Source organism: Anastrepha obliqua, chromosome 1 (assembly GCF_027943255.1).
Source record: "Anastrepha obliqua isolate idAnaObli1 chromosome 1, idAnaObli1_1.0, whole genome shotgun sequence".
Lineage (NCBI taxonomy): Eukaryota > Metazoa > Arthropoda > Insecta > Diptera > Tephritidae > Anastrepha > Anastrepha obliqua.
Window position 1 is genome coordinate 174,480,523 of NC_072892.1, and position 15,384 is coordinate 174,495,906.

The following is a 15,384-nucleotide window of genomic DNA, read 5'->3' on the forward strand; positions in this document are numbered from 1 at the left end:
AGTCTCAGGTAGACCAATATTATTTATGATAGCTCAGGCGGCAGTGACAGGCGTCAGTGACCTGTACTCTGCTAAGTGAGAGAAGCTTGTCAGATATTCCTTTGTTGGGACTTAGGAATAATTTGGCTTGACGCTGACCGGCACAGTTTAGCCAGCCTTTCTTCCCATTTCTCAAGGAATTCATTAATGTGGCTTTTTGTGAGTCCACAGAAAGGCCAGGACCAGTAAGTTGCATATATGCTCCTTGTTTTGCAAGGTAATCAGTCATTTTATTTCCCTCATGTCCGTCATGTCCCGGAATCCAGCATAGTGTTACTATGCTGAGGTTCCCTAACGTGTTGACAAGGTTTAGGCAATCATTTACCAACTTAGAGGTGATAGTTGTTTATAGAAGGGCTTTTAGAGCCGCTTGGCTATCTGAAAGTATGTAGATGTGAGTACCTCTAATTTTCCTGCTAAGGCATTCTCTCACATAAATATTTCAATGGCATGTATTTCTGCCTGGAATATTGTTGGGTAGAATCCCATTGGAATCGATTTTTTGAATTTAGGCCCATTGATTCCTGCCCCTGTTCTACCATTTTCCAACCTCCTTCTGTTAATCGACTTCTATTCAAAAGTAGACACAATGAGGAGACGGAAACAGCGAGATAAAGCAGGCCAAGTGAATTGGGTAGGTTTGGTCGGGGGAATGAAAAAAATATGCATTTTTAACTCAATTTAAAAACCAAATCAATCCAGCAGGCAATCTTTGCCTTTGATGCGTTGTTATTATTATTATTATTATGACTGATAGTGCTATTGTGTCTCGTTCATGGATTCAAAGTAATTCGCTCAGCCCAAAATCCTCAATATATTTCAGTTTTTGTCTAGTTGATTGAGATGTTTGTGCTGCTTTTGCATTAGTGCTGGGGACCATGGCAGTCACATGTTTGGTGGTTTAATTTTCCTGCCCACAGCACCTTGCAGTCCCATAGGAGTACATTCCATAGACCTTATGCTCCACGAGGAGATCAGAACAGGAGTTAGTAAGTAAGTACATTCCCAGGCTAGGAATATGATAATTCAAACTACAATGCGCTGTTAGAACTCCTGTTTTGATTTTTCTATTATATTATCTTTATTCACATACAATCGTGAAACCGGTTTAGGTTAAAGTGGACTATCATTGATTTTGTTTGCAATAAACCCAGTAGATGGTCCCACTGTGATCTTATTTATCTCTCCTTTACTTTAGGAATAAGAGAAGACATGCTCCTTTTTTTTGAGCCACAAAACGGCTCTGAGCCTATAAATGCAGAGGCCCTTCCTAGCTAATTTATGTTCCATTTCGTACCCAGTGATTTCCACTTTCCCTGGAACCCATTAACTCAGCACTCGACTGTCAGAAAGTTCCTTTAAGTTTCTATTAAAAAGTACCTTAAGTTTGCCCACTGGTTACTATTTGGTTCTGAGGCACCCTGTGCACTTTATACACCCTGCGTCTGTGCGCTCTCGCAGCAACTTTTCTGTGCTCTTGGTAACTAAAGTTGCGGATTGGCAGTGGAGTAGCAATACGTTCCACAAATACAATGTAATTACACTAACTTTATATAGGAACACCACTTACCTCCACAAGAAGAACGCCATTACGATGAGTACAATACCAAAGCAGCTGAAAATAATGCCAACCAACACCGCCAGGTTGTAGTCATTGTGTGACTGACGTGTCAGTGGCTGAATCTTCTCACAATTGGGATGCAGCGAAATCTGTTTAAGGATTGAAATATGGTAAACATTATAAAAAATCAATTTTTTTTTAAATATCTGGATGAAATAAATTTTGCATAGATGCAATGAGTATAAGATTCGTTTTGAAGTATCTATACAGTGCTACAGTTAAATTAATTTTTTTTTAATTTACTAAATGAACTCTGATTATTTTAACATTTATTGCCATAAAATTTATTCATATGTCCAAAATACCCGAATCTTGAGCGAATAGAAATCCATTAAGTGAGTAGGCAATCCCGCATTTGGGTAAATCTCTCAATCCACATGCAAACAATGTGTCTCGTTCCTTTAAGAGAAGGATACTTTTGCGCTCACCCTCTGTAAATGTCCGGGTTGGGCAGCCAGACGATTAAGGTCACAGGGTGCTCTTATTTTGCACAGCCTGGGACAGCGCGCCAACCTAAATCCCATCAAATTTTTGAAATTATTTTAAATTTGTTTGAAGTTTTATTCAAATTTTTCAATTTCAAAAAAAAAAAATTCTTAAAATTTTTTAATTTTTTTTTAAAATTTTTTGAAACTCCTTTCAAAACTGTTGGAATGTCTTTTCAAGTTTTGATACTTTAATTTTTGTAGCTGTGCTTAAATTGAAAACTCTTTTTTGTTTTAAACTACATATATCAAACTTTTTATAGAAGCAAAATTTCGTGATTAATTTCGCGCTAGCCGAATGGGTTGGTGCGTAACTACCATCCAAAAAGATTAAAAACGGTGTTTTCCTAATAGCGATCGCCCTCGGCAGGCAATGGCAAACTTCCGAGTGTATTTCTGCCATGAAAAAGCTCCTCGTAAAAAACCGAAGGGTTTTCTGAATATTCTTATTCTAGCATTAAGAATACAGCAGTAAGTTTTACCAAACGATTTTTTTAAATTTATTTTAACGCAAAGAGCGGAAAAAATGTCATGGAAAGCATTTGTTTTGCCTTCTTTTATACGCTTTAATTATTTGACTTAAAATTCAAAGAAAATAAAGCTAAATATCTGTGCTACTTTATGGTACAAAATTTTCACCAAATTTCAACAAATTTGAAGCTATCGAGAAATCCTTTGTTATTGGTGTTACATGGTTTTGTATATATGACCTTGAAGCAGCACTAAACTAATCGCAATGTCACCATAAATTATCCCCAACTGTCGCAAATATGACCCCATCCACTCTGCCACCATCACAACTAACCGAAGACAAAGCTGAGAATTATTATTAGTGAAAAAAAAAAAAACAAATTACACAGCTAAACAAAAACAGAAGCGGCCAAGAGCAGCCAGGTAAAGAGATGAATGCTGAATGTAAAACAAACCAGTTACCTGTTTAACGCCGTGGGGTGAAGTGAAACGGAAGCGCAATACGGCAGCGGAAGGCTGCTATGACCGGAAGTGGCAAAGATTTATGAGAAGGTTGCCAGCAAAAAGAAACAAGGAAAGAGCCGCATAAATAAAAAAGGTGGCTAGTAACGGAATAAAATTGCGTTATTAGCGGAGCAACAAGAGCGCATCTGCTTGCATAGAAACATCATTAAGGCATTTATTTTTCTTTTTAGAAGAGCAGGTTGCGGTTGTTCTTTTTGTTTGTTTACATATTTCCGGCAGACATAGGAGCAGAGGCAAGTGCAACCAGCCAGAGATCAGCCCTACCACTAAGTAAACCAGCCAGCCAGGATGCGCTAACGCTAACGGCTCGAGCAGCAGCTAAAACTATGGCAACTAGCCCGAATATACAAGCAAAAGTTACATAGGTTGGGTAGCGTGGGCTGAGCTGGAGCTTTACACCAACCAAAAACAAATATAATATACTCGCATATTAGTTGAAAACCCAGAGCTACATGTAGAAAATGACGTGATATACTAATGGGCAATAAAACAAGCAATGCAAAATGGCAAGGACAATAAAGGCACATCACCCCGCCCCCCGTGCGCTCTGGCAGCAATAATGGTAACAACGGCAACCGAAATGTATAAATTTGTAAAAGTGGCAAAAGCAGACGGTTGTGTCAGGTATGTTGAAGGATTATGATGAACTTTTAGTCGAAAAATTGAGAAACAAAAATAAAAATAAACCTAAAAACAAAAAATAAGGAAAAAAAGAAAAAAACATTTTGTACGTTTTCAAGGTAGAATGGAAACGAACAGCGCCGGTGTTGACAGGATATGAATACGGAACCATGGCGATATGAGCGTGGGTTTATGTGTGCTTGTGTGTGTGTGTGTGAGGAAAGTTATATAGTTATGGTAATCGCTAGGTGGGCTAAAATAAAATGTGAAAAATGTGGAAAATTATGCTTCAAAATATATTGCATGTTATATGTCAGCGGCAGAGATGCGGTGTGGAGCAAGACAACTTTTTAAAACCACGAAAAGGTTGTAAAAATGCAAAAAAAAAAATATAAAAAAATAAAAATAATAAAAAATTGCAATGGACAAAACAAAACTTCATATTTCTGTGTGTGCGCGCTTATATAGGGTGATTTTTTAAGAGCTATAGGAACGTTTTTCAAAAAAACCCACGTAAAATTCAGAAAAATGCATGCAATTTTTATTTAAATCGATAGTACAGCCCATATAATTTAATGATCGAAGATTATTTCATGCAAATGTTGACCGCGACTGCGCTTCAAATGGTCCAATTTTGGCATACTCTTTCCAATGTTTCGGCCGGTATCTCACATATAAATGCTTTAATGTTGTCTTCCAATGCGTTAATTGAAGCAGGCTTGTCTGAATAGACATGAGCTTTAACATAGCCCCACAAAAAATAATCTAAAGGCGTTATATCGCACGATCTGGGTGGCCACTTGACAGGTCCCGAATGTGAAATAAAATGTTCACCAAACTCGCCTCTCAACAAGTCCATTGTTACGCGTGCTGTGTGGCATGTGGCACCGTCTTGCTGAAACCACATGTCATGCAAGTCAAGCTCTTGCATTTTGGACAAAAAAGAGTTGGATATCATTTCGCGGTAGAGCTCACCATTCACAGTTACGTTACGATTCGCAGCATCTTTGAAGAAGTACGGTCCAATGATACCTTCAGCCCATAAACCGCACCAAACTGTGACCTTTTCTGGATACATTGGTAGCTCTTGCAATTCTTCTGGCTGATCTTCACTCCAAAATCGGCAATTATGCTTATTTATGTACCCATTGCTCCAAAAATAAGCTTCGTCGCTGAACACAACTTTTCGGCCAACTTTCCAAGAGCCCATTCACCAAAAATTCTTCGTTGCGGTAGGTCGTTCGGCTTCAATTCTTGCACCAGCTGTATTTTGAAAGGCTTCACACCTAAATCCTTTCGCGAAATTTTCCACGCTGTTGCGTAACAGAGGCCCAATTGCTGCGACCGGCGAACGGCGACGAATCGATAATTGATGGTCATCATTAACACTGGCCGATACAGCTGCGATGCACTGTTTTGGGCGATCTAAAAGCTTTTCGAAAGAGAGTTTCAGGTCGTTCACCGGAGTGTCCTTCAGGATGTCGGTACAAGCCTTTTGGATGGCCTCTACGGACGCAAAACGTTTTCCTTTCATGGCCAAATGCAATTTTCCGAATATATAGAAGTCACAGGGAGCCATATGAAGCGAATACGGTGAGTGATTGATGGTTAAAATGCGATTTCTAGTCAAAAAATCAGTCACAAGAGCGGATCGATGAGATGGTGCATTATCATGCAGTAAGCGTCAGCTGCCTCCTTCGCGGTACTCAGGGCGAATTCGACGAATACGATGCAACAAACGCTTCAAAACGCCTAGATAGAAAATTGCATTGAGTTGGAATAATATTTTGATGCTTATTTATTTTCGAGCAAAGCACAGCCTGCACTTGCATTAAATATCAGAAAACCTTGTATTACTAAATCAAATACCGTTGCTTTACTCATTTTCTTCCATAAAATTTATTGACTCTCATCAAGTGAGCCGGACTGTATCGCTCGTTCTCGCACACGCTTCCTGCCAAACTCTGTATTCGTTCTCAATCAGCTTGGAGACTTTCACGTAACGGGCCAGAAAAAAGGTTGCTCCTTTATGTAATTGTTATTGGAACGTCTATTGCTGTGGTTGTTGTCAGCAAACATTATCTTTGCTTTTGAAACTCTCCCTCTCTCTCTCTCTCTCTCCCTCTTCCTGATGAACATTATTGTTGATGATGCACTTGATTTTGTTGCTTGATTGCACGCTTTATTAACGCAGCGAATAACAAACGATAACTTAAGCGGCTGTCAACAGCTAAACGCATCGGCGAGGGGTAGAGGTTTATGATGGATGTGATGGGTGATGATGACATATGACGTAGTGACGTAGCAAGAGGAAGTTTATTGCTATCTAAAAGTTTCTTATTTTGCTACCTGAATAAATATGCACACTATTACAATGACATTAAGTCACAAGCCATAGCAATCACACACACAAAGAGGAACACTTTTTACTCTGCATTTTTATACTTTTTATGTTCTGTGGTGAACTCGCTTTTTACACGAGGAAATCGCTAATGCTTACTTTGCTACTGTGTGGGTAAAAATATAGCAATCTTTCGGAATTTTTTAAACGACTTTGAAATATTTGAAGAACATTAAGAATATTAATATATTTGAAGGCGTATAGTACGCGTACTTTATTTTATGAGCTCCACTTTTATGATTAGAAATAGCAGGCACATATGTATACTTATAGTATATTATTTTAGTGAAAAATATTATTTAAAAGAATGGTTTTTTCGAAATTGATTGAAAGTGGCTTCGTGCAGGTGAGATGATAAGTGGATTTGCTAGTTTGTATCGCCTATTGGTAAAAGTTATATGTAAGAAATATCACACAAATATATGAAATCGACTGATTCAAAGAAATCAGACAGAAGTACTCCATAGAAATACTCAGTTGCACATTTATTCACTTCTCCGAATAGGTCATCGCCATAAGTAGTATATAAAAAATTTTAAATTCCAAAATTGGGCGCCATAAAAATGAGTTTCGTTTGATCTAAGCGTCGTGTAAGTTGAAAACGGGAAAATCACTTGATTTTTATTTTATTTTGTAAGCTTGAAATAGATTTAGTGACGAGTATTAGAAGACTAGGTACACTCGTTCCCACGTCAGCCGGTTCTACGTTACCGGAACGACTCAGACCAAGGACAATTTCTTATCATTCTTCTTCATTGGCGCGATAATCGCCTACGCGATTTAGCCGAGTTTAACGCCAGTTGGAAACACCAAGTGAAGCTAAGTCCTTCTCCACCTGATCTTTGAGGAGTTCTTCCTCTTCTTCTGCTACCATCAGCTCACACGGCATTATAGTTTTAGAACAGGAGCGTATATAGCCATTCGGACGACATGACCCAACCAACGTAGCCGCTGGATCTTTATTCGCTGCACTATGTCTATATCGTCGTAAAGCTCATTGTTCCATCGCCTGCGATATTCGCCGTTGCCAACTTGCAAAGGTCCAAAAATCTTCCGCAGAATCTTTCTCTCAAATACTCCAAGTGACGCCTCATAGGATATTGTCATCGTCCAAGCTTCTGTGCCATACGTTAGGACGTGCATTATGAGAGCCTTGTACGCCGTCACACCATGGATTGCCATACCAGCAAAATTCCCCGTAAATGTATTGGTAATTTTTATGTTGCTACAGAAATAACAACAACCAGAACTAGGAACAAGCTTTTTTGATAAGTAGTAGTGTTAGGGAACGTTATTTTAAATTTTGTAATCGGATTTCGGGCTTAAGAAGGAAAATTTTTATATGAGACAAGTTTTTTTATTTGAGTAGAAAATAAAGGAAACGGTTTTTTTTAAATGAAATTATTTTTGTATTCAATTTAATTCAGAGTACAATTTAATTCTGCAGTACTCTTATTCCAAAGATCCTACCGCGATCCAATCGATGTACCCTTAAAATGTGAGGAATTGTTTGCACTCTTCAGCCTACTCCATTTTGAGGTAGCGACGACTCGTATCAGTTGAATTTTAATAAAAAGTTGACATTTTATTTGTATTAAAAAAAAAAAATATTGGTTTGGTTTATATTTTTTCGATGGCGTTAAGCAGAGATTTTCCTAGAGACAATTAGAATCTTACTTTTGCGCCAAGACAAATGTGTCAAAGCATAAAAAATATTTCCTTAATTTCTATGCTAAATATTCAATAATGGACAAAAATCCTGTTCTAAGACGGATAAAACCATTTTGAGAAGGCAATTGGACGTAAAGAAAATCATTTTCCATCATAAAATTCCATCGAAAATTCTTATTTGTGGCCTGGAAAATATCGATATTGAAGTCCGCATAATCCCTACTTTGAGACGGAAAGTTTGAAAAGCTTTATAATTACAAAATAGTTTAAGTGAAATGCGATGAAAAGCAGGACATGATGAAAATAATTGAGAAGGTGTGGCCAATAACAGACTGCTATCCAACCCTCAGCGAATTGGAGAGGATCAGCTGGCATAAAAAAGGGTGTGTTTACAAAAAAACTGAGATTTTGTTAGTTAGATAAACGAAAAAAAAATCTACACAGCCTTCTGTTATGTTGTTTTGCTGCCATTTTTCTCTATTCACAAATCTCAAGAACGGCTTTATTGATTTATTTGAAATTTTGGATATGGGCACCCTAAAGTCTAATAAATGTTTACCCGCCCTAATGTTAATGCGCCTACCGTTAATACGCCTACCGTAAGGATATACACATATTAGTATATTAATACATACGTACACGGTGTCATATTGTATCATACATATAGGTACATTCATAGATACATACATCCAAATATATGTACATCCAAATATTAATAAAAAAATGGTAATAACTCGAGACTAACACGCCAAGGAAAAGAAAATTCTTTACAAAAATATCATCGGAGCGACCGTGGAGGCCCCACATTTTAAACCTCGCACCTGGTTGCCTCCCGATGATAAACAGGCTTGGTTAAACGTTTTTTAAAACTGAAGTACCAGGACTATAAAAATTCTATTGAATCGAACATGCACGCCTACATAATAGCGCTGCTCACCTGTAAATCACAAATGAGAGCACTCCATTGCTGCTAATGCATATGGAATACAACCTAAAATATATGTGTATGTGTGTATGCATGTATGTCTGTACAATAGCATATAAGTGCTAATGCAAATTTTTGGTGTTGATTCTATGTTAATATCAGAGATATCAGAGAATGTTAATGTTATTGCTGAAGTTATTGCATATTAACTTTCTCTGCTAATATGTTCGGATAATGAGAAACAGGGAGATAATTATATTGAGTCGTTTATGTTACCATAATTTAATGCTGTTAGGTTTTTTTTCAACTAAAACGTCTCTCTATAAATTCTATGAGTTCGATTTTAGGTTTACTAAATAAAAATCATAAACTCATTTCCGTGATTTGGTACACTACCCTTCGCTTAAGTCTGATAGTTCCCTTACAAAAATGTATTGCTGTTAGGTGTTTTATAAGTGTAAATAATAGCTTAGGTATTTCACCAGCTAGTAAATAATATAAATAAATAAATATTCAATACTTCTTCTATAGCCCTAAGATCATAGCATACCACTGGCGTTGCTTCTACTTTTTCTGCAATTTTCATTTATCAAAGAAAACTAATGACCCAAATACGTTGACAGTAGCCATGAGCGAAACAATATTATTTTCCACCAGTCAATTTTCAGTTATCACTACTTAGATTACCTTGTTTTTGCACCAAAAACCAAAAAAAAAAAAAAAAATTTATAAAAAACGGGTGCAAACGGAGTTTATTTTGCTGGTGTGTTATTTGATCCATATTTTTGGCAACTTTATGTCGGAGAAATACTTCTTCTTCTTTGCATCTATCGCCTACTTGAGTAACTCAAGAACTTTGGCAAACTTTTACATATCCACACACTGCTAACCGAGCATAGCGATGAAATTTATGTTGAAATAATAAGACCATACAGCAAGAGAGCAGTCAAAGCAACCAAACAACAAAACAACACAAAAACAAAGAGATGCATCGACAGATTGAGAGACGCGTTGGTGTTGTACTATGCATGAGAATGTTGGTGGTATTTTGTTGCTATAAAAGTCAAGTTTCAGCATTTTGGTTTGCCTGACAGTGTGAACTTTTCAAAGTGCCATAGCATAGAGCACAAACGAACATACAAACAAATATAAAAAATACGTACAAACATATCTACTTATGCATAGGATGACTACTTCTTTTCGATCATTTTGTTTTTAGTTAGTGGTTCTTTTTTTTTTCTTGTTTTTGGTGACTTACCTTCCTAGTTTCGGAAAATTTACCCAGTACGATTTTCTTTGGATTTATTATGCTTAGTGTTGCAGCTGAAACTTTGACTTCATATTCCGTATGTGTGGTGAGATTTTGTAATATCATCTGCAAAAAATGGTAAATGAGAAATGGAAAATGAAAATCAGTATATCAAAAAATTTGAGACATCGTTTTTCTATGGTATTACACACACATACATATACCATGTTTGTGCATACAAAACGAGCAGGTCGTTGGTGGCGAATGACTGAGTTATGCGGCAGGATGTTTACATACAAAAAACAAAAAAAAAATCAATGCATTTTTGCTAGCCTTATCTTTGGTGTATGGTAGGTGTGCATGTGTGAGTGTGCTTTTCTGAGCTGCAGCGAGTGTGTAAATACTTGCAAATATTCGCATTAATTTAACTTTTTCTTTTTACTTTATTTTTTGGTATATTTCCAATGCAAACTACTTTGAATTTCGCACGAACAGCAGCAGCAGCAGTCAGGGCGGTCGTCTGAACGAGACTCGGAATCAGCGTCAACAAGGCGACAAGCAAAAGTTACTTATTTTAGTTTTCCATTTGTTGGGTTTCACAACGAGAATAACAAAAATAACAAAAATTCTAAATTTGCATTTGATTTCCTAGTCGAAAAATATGCAAACACCCACACACCAACACACACACACACGAATGCATGAAATCTCTGCATTTTACATGCTGTGTATGTGGTTGTGGTTTCAGATTTAACAGTATTAAATATCAGAATTTTGAATATTCATACGAAGACCAACCATTTCCTAGTGCGGGCTCACTTAAGACTACTTTAAAAGCCGCCTATTTGGGGCGTATTTGTCACTTTTGAAATCTTTGCTTTACACTGCCATTGGATTGAGTTGCGAGTAGAGTAGTTGGCTATTTGCTTCTAATAACTTAAGTATGAGTATTTGGGTTTAGTAATAAATCGAGTAATGAAACAGTTTCTGTATCTGACTGAATAAAAGCAAATATTATGGAAAAGTGCATTCACTCTACATTTCAATTGATTATTTTGAATTTGATGTGTGAATTTTGTGGTTGCAAGTGAATTGTTTATTTATTTACTATTGCCTCAAAGGACATGAGGATAGTTCATTGTGGGATTTTTATGGATTTTCGTAATTTATGCATTGTATTTTGTCTAAAGCATTCGACTTTGTTAGGTTAGGTTGAAAATGTAATGACGTACAGTCCGGTTCGATACATGGTGAGTAAGAGTAGGGAGTAGGATTTCTCACAAAGGTTTTCAATTTGTCCTTTGCCACTCTCATCATACCTGATAAGTGGAAAGCAGGGAGAGTGGTCCCACTACTGAAACCTGAGAAACCCGCCAACCAAGGGGAATCTTATCGTCCGATAACTTTCCCAAGTAGTGAAGACACATGAAGCCCTCCTACTCCCACTCTTCACGAAAAACCTTGCCTCAGCCCCACATCAGTACGGTTTCCGACGAGTGCATAGCACCACCATTGCACTCACCGCCATAAACGCCCAGATAAACCGCGGGCTTAACCAAAACCGCCCCTGCGAGAGGACTGTCCTAGTAGCGTTGGACCTGAAGAAAGCTTTCGACACAGTCAGCCATTCCACGCTACTAGATGATATTTATCAGTCGACACTCCCGCCAAGGCTGAAGAGGTTGTCCGCAAGCTATCTGAGCGGTCGTCACTCGTCAGTGATTTTTCGAGACCAAATATCAAAGCAGAGGAAGGTTAAGCAAGGTGTACCGCAGGGTGGAGTTCTTTCACCCTTGCTGTTCAACTTCTACATCTCGAAGTTCCCCCAACCACCAGAGGGAGTCTCCCTGGTCTCATACGCTGACGACTGCACGATAATGGCGTCGGGCAATGACATCGATGGTCTGTGCTCCAAAGTGAACAGCTACCTCACCGACCTTTCTCGATTTTTCACTGCGAGGAATCTGCAATTTTTCCCCGCAAAATCCACGGGGACCCTCTTTACCACCTAGACAAAGGAGGTAAAACTATCCCTCAAGGTAAAAGTCGATGGCACACCAATTCCGACGGTAAACAATCTCAAAATTTTGGTTGTGACATTTGACAGTTTGCTCTCCTTCTCAGCGCACACAACCGCAATTGCCAAGGTCCTCCTGATGTCCCCTATTCAACACCTTCACAATGAGGAACAAATGCTCCCTGTAATGGAGCACAATGAACTACTCAGCAATCAGTTCCTGCTATGGTGCTACCGTAGCAAGCAGCAAGCAATTCCTGCTAGGGTACTACCCTTGCAGACACTTGCTTTAGCCAGAGCCGCCTCCTAGGCACGTCAGGCGACACCTTTTAAACTATGCCGACGAGATCCAGAACAAAACTGACAGAAATCTACTGGACCAGACAGTATTTAGACAGTCAATAAGCGGTATTCACCGGGAGACCGTCACCACCTTCTTAAGCTCCCGTCCTGTGAATGCCGTATTCGGAGTCCAACCCCCACCCATTGCAGAGGACGAGCTCCAGATTCCCCGTGAGACACGCGTAACGTGGCACAATTACGTTCTGGATACTGTAGCAGGTTAAACTCCTACTTATCCAGAATTGATCAGGACATATGTTTGGTATGTCCGGCATGTGAAGATACCCCGCACGACACTAACCACCTTTTCACGTGCCCTTTAAAACCTACTCATCTAACACCCTTTTCCCTCTGGACCCAACCCGTCAAAACAACATGTTTCCTGGGCCTACCTTTAGATGACCCAGACGAAGATGACCGGTGATATACCCTACACTGACGGGGCTGCTATTACTGTTAAAACAACAACGACAACAATCCATAGTGATACCAGTTGGAGTTCATTAGATATGCGTTTTGGAGTAGTCCACCGACATGATGCCTGTTTCTATTGCGAATTTAAGGAGACATTTCCAATTTACTGCTGAGATATCTTGCAATCCATTAACTGTGGTGCTCCCAGATATTTTAAGCCGTTTTTGAATAACGCAGTTTATGTGGTGATTCATCCAGACTCGAACTAGCGTTCCCGCACCATTTTGTTGCCACATCCTCGTTACCAACTTGTTTACCAGTTATTTGCAGCATGACTATATCCAGTATATGCGGTTCTGGAACCTTAACAGGTTGTTGACATCTAAGCCCGACAGTTGTTCGAGACTCTCGAGCAGCGGTTTGCTCAGGGTTAACATTCTCTCCTTCCATAAGGCCCTGCCATTCGCTGAGGAAATGGAAGAATGTTTCCTTCTTCTCCGGTTGTTTACAACTGTGACAGTATGTCTTGCGAGGGATGCCCATTTTGGCTGTTTGTTCTTCCACAGACCAAACTGCCGTTAGTCTCCAGGCGTCCCGTCGTTTCATGCTTATTAATGTTGACGATTGCTTAAGGTTGTAGGTGGGCCATAAGGTTCTGCTAATTATGCATTTTGTCTAGTCTCTCCATCTACAATCTGTGATTCGGAGGTACTTTAGGGAAATTGCACTCTTGACTGCACCTAATGGTGGGAATATCGATTCTGCAATAGCGTTATTCATGACAGATCTTCTTCTTGCCAGTTCATCCGCTTTTTCATTACCTTCAATGCTCCGATGTCCCGAGACCCAGATTAAGGTAACTTTATGGTTTTTGCTCAAGGTGGTAAGGCTAGTCCTGCTTTGATCCACCACTTTAGAGGTTGTTGTAGGTGAACCCAGTGTCTGGATTGCAGCTTGGCTATCCGAAAGAATAGCTATGTTCCGTCAGCACGCATTTCATAGTTTTCCACAATCTCTTCGTATTAGTGATAGTATAAATCGAGTACGACTGTGATTGTCCTCTTTTTACAGGATCTTAGTACTACTGCAAGTGGACAAACTCTCTTATCTTGGCCTGAATTTTCTGATCATGTTTTCGTCTAATTCGACTTTGGTATTTAGTTGACGACATCCGAGGACATAGAGACCTGGTAATGTAGCTTACAATTTCTTCTAGGAGGCAAGCTTTCTACTGCCTCCCTGCTCCGTGAGTACGATCTTGGACGTTATACTAACGAGCTAGGTCTGCTGCCACAAGCTGCAATACACTGCATTGATCTGGAAGTTTATATGACTTCCTTCATTTTAGGAGCGTCCATATAAAAAATTAAATCTATTGCGTTTGGTGCTAAAGCCTTTACGCTATCCTTCCTTTTGCGAACTTTAACCTTTTCGTAATTTTAATGGACTATACGGCTCCGGTTTATTGAGCAATGTTCATAGATCCTCTACGAGAGTTCGTTTGAGGCTTTTAGTCTTCCTGCAGATTTCGCTGCAAGGTCAATCGGTGGTACATAAGTGAAGTATGTTATAGGTTTTCACGGATGGTTCCAGGACTGAGCGCGACTCTGGTTCTGGGTTCTACGGGGAATACAGCGGGACAAAACGGCACTTTGCTTTTGGAATACTTGCATCTGTGTTTCAAGCGGAGGTGTATGGTGTTCAAGAAGCAAAGGGGCAAATCTATATGTGTCTTTAACCACAGCCAAGCTGCGCTCATGGCCTTAGATAGACCCCCAACCACATCAGGGGTAGTCGAGTCCAATAAAGCCAGGCTGAAATATGTTAGTAGACATAATACGTGAGTATCGTGGGTAACGAGACCTCCGACTTCTCAGCTAGGATGGGCTCTGAGGCTAACTTCCTTATCCCGGACCCCTTCTGTCACTCTCTTTTGCAGCCATCAAAGCCACGGTTAGCAAAGGGGTTACTGCAACCCTCAAGCGAGTTCGGCAGGCTGAGAGAGGCTACAGATGGACTGAACTGATGTTGCCTGTCATGTCCAACCGACAAATCCTCCTGCCAAGGGACTCTCAAGGGACTGTTGGCAGCTGGTTGGCCTGATGATGGGCCACTTCCTATGGGCAAAGCACATTGAAAAGGCAGGCATTTCAGACAGTGCACTCTGCCCAGCTTGTGAAGAGGAGGGTGTGATGGCGGACCACTTTCTGTGCGCCTGCCCCGCCTTCGCTCGAATCAGGCAGATGGCATACGCTACAGTGTGCTATGGCACAGTGAATCTTCTTTTCCCACATTCACAATCAAAACCTACGATTGGTAGATTAAACCTAAACCGATTTAAAGTTTGTATGGTTTCTAATAAAAAATAATTTTTGAATCATCAGATAAGTTGTAGCTGTCCATATTTGCTCATATTTCCAACAAGGGAATTGGTGTTGCTCTCAAACTGGCATTGAGTATTATCGGATTGTCGGTATTAGTTGATTTTATTGGGTGTAGAAATAAGTTTTGGGAATTTCTTTTTGTGGATTTGTACCTTTGCTCAGACTCAAATGGTGGCTATCACTTTTTCCATCTTTTGGATAGCGTAAAGATTCCACCTG

At 39.4% G+C, this 15,384-nt stretch overlaps 1 protein-coding gene across 4 annotated transcripts in view; it reads right to left on the minus strand.

The window, feature by feature from the left end:
- LOC129241503 (tyrosine-protein phosphatase 99A) overlaps nt 1-15,384 on the minus strand; it is a 181,119-nt gene that overhangs the window by 77,330 nt on the left and 88,405 nt on the right. For all 4 annotated transcript variants that reach the window (XM_054877895.1, XM_054877886.1, XM_054877877.1 and 1 more), the window contains exons 4-5: nt 10,018-10,134; nt 1,610-1,749 (exon numbers count right to left, since the gene is read on the minus strand). In XM_054877895.1, the coding sequence (XP_054733870.1) occupies nt 1,610-1,749; nt 10,018-10,134 (257 nt within the window). The remainder of the gene's footprint in view (nt 1-1,609; nt 1,750-10,017; nt 10,135-15,384) is intronic.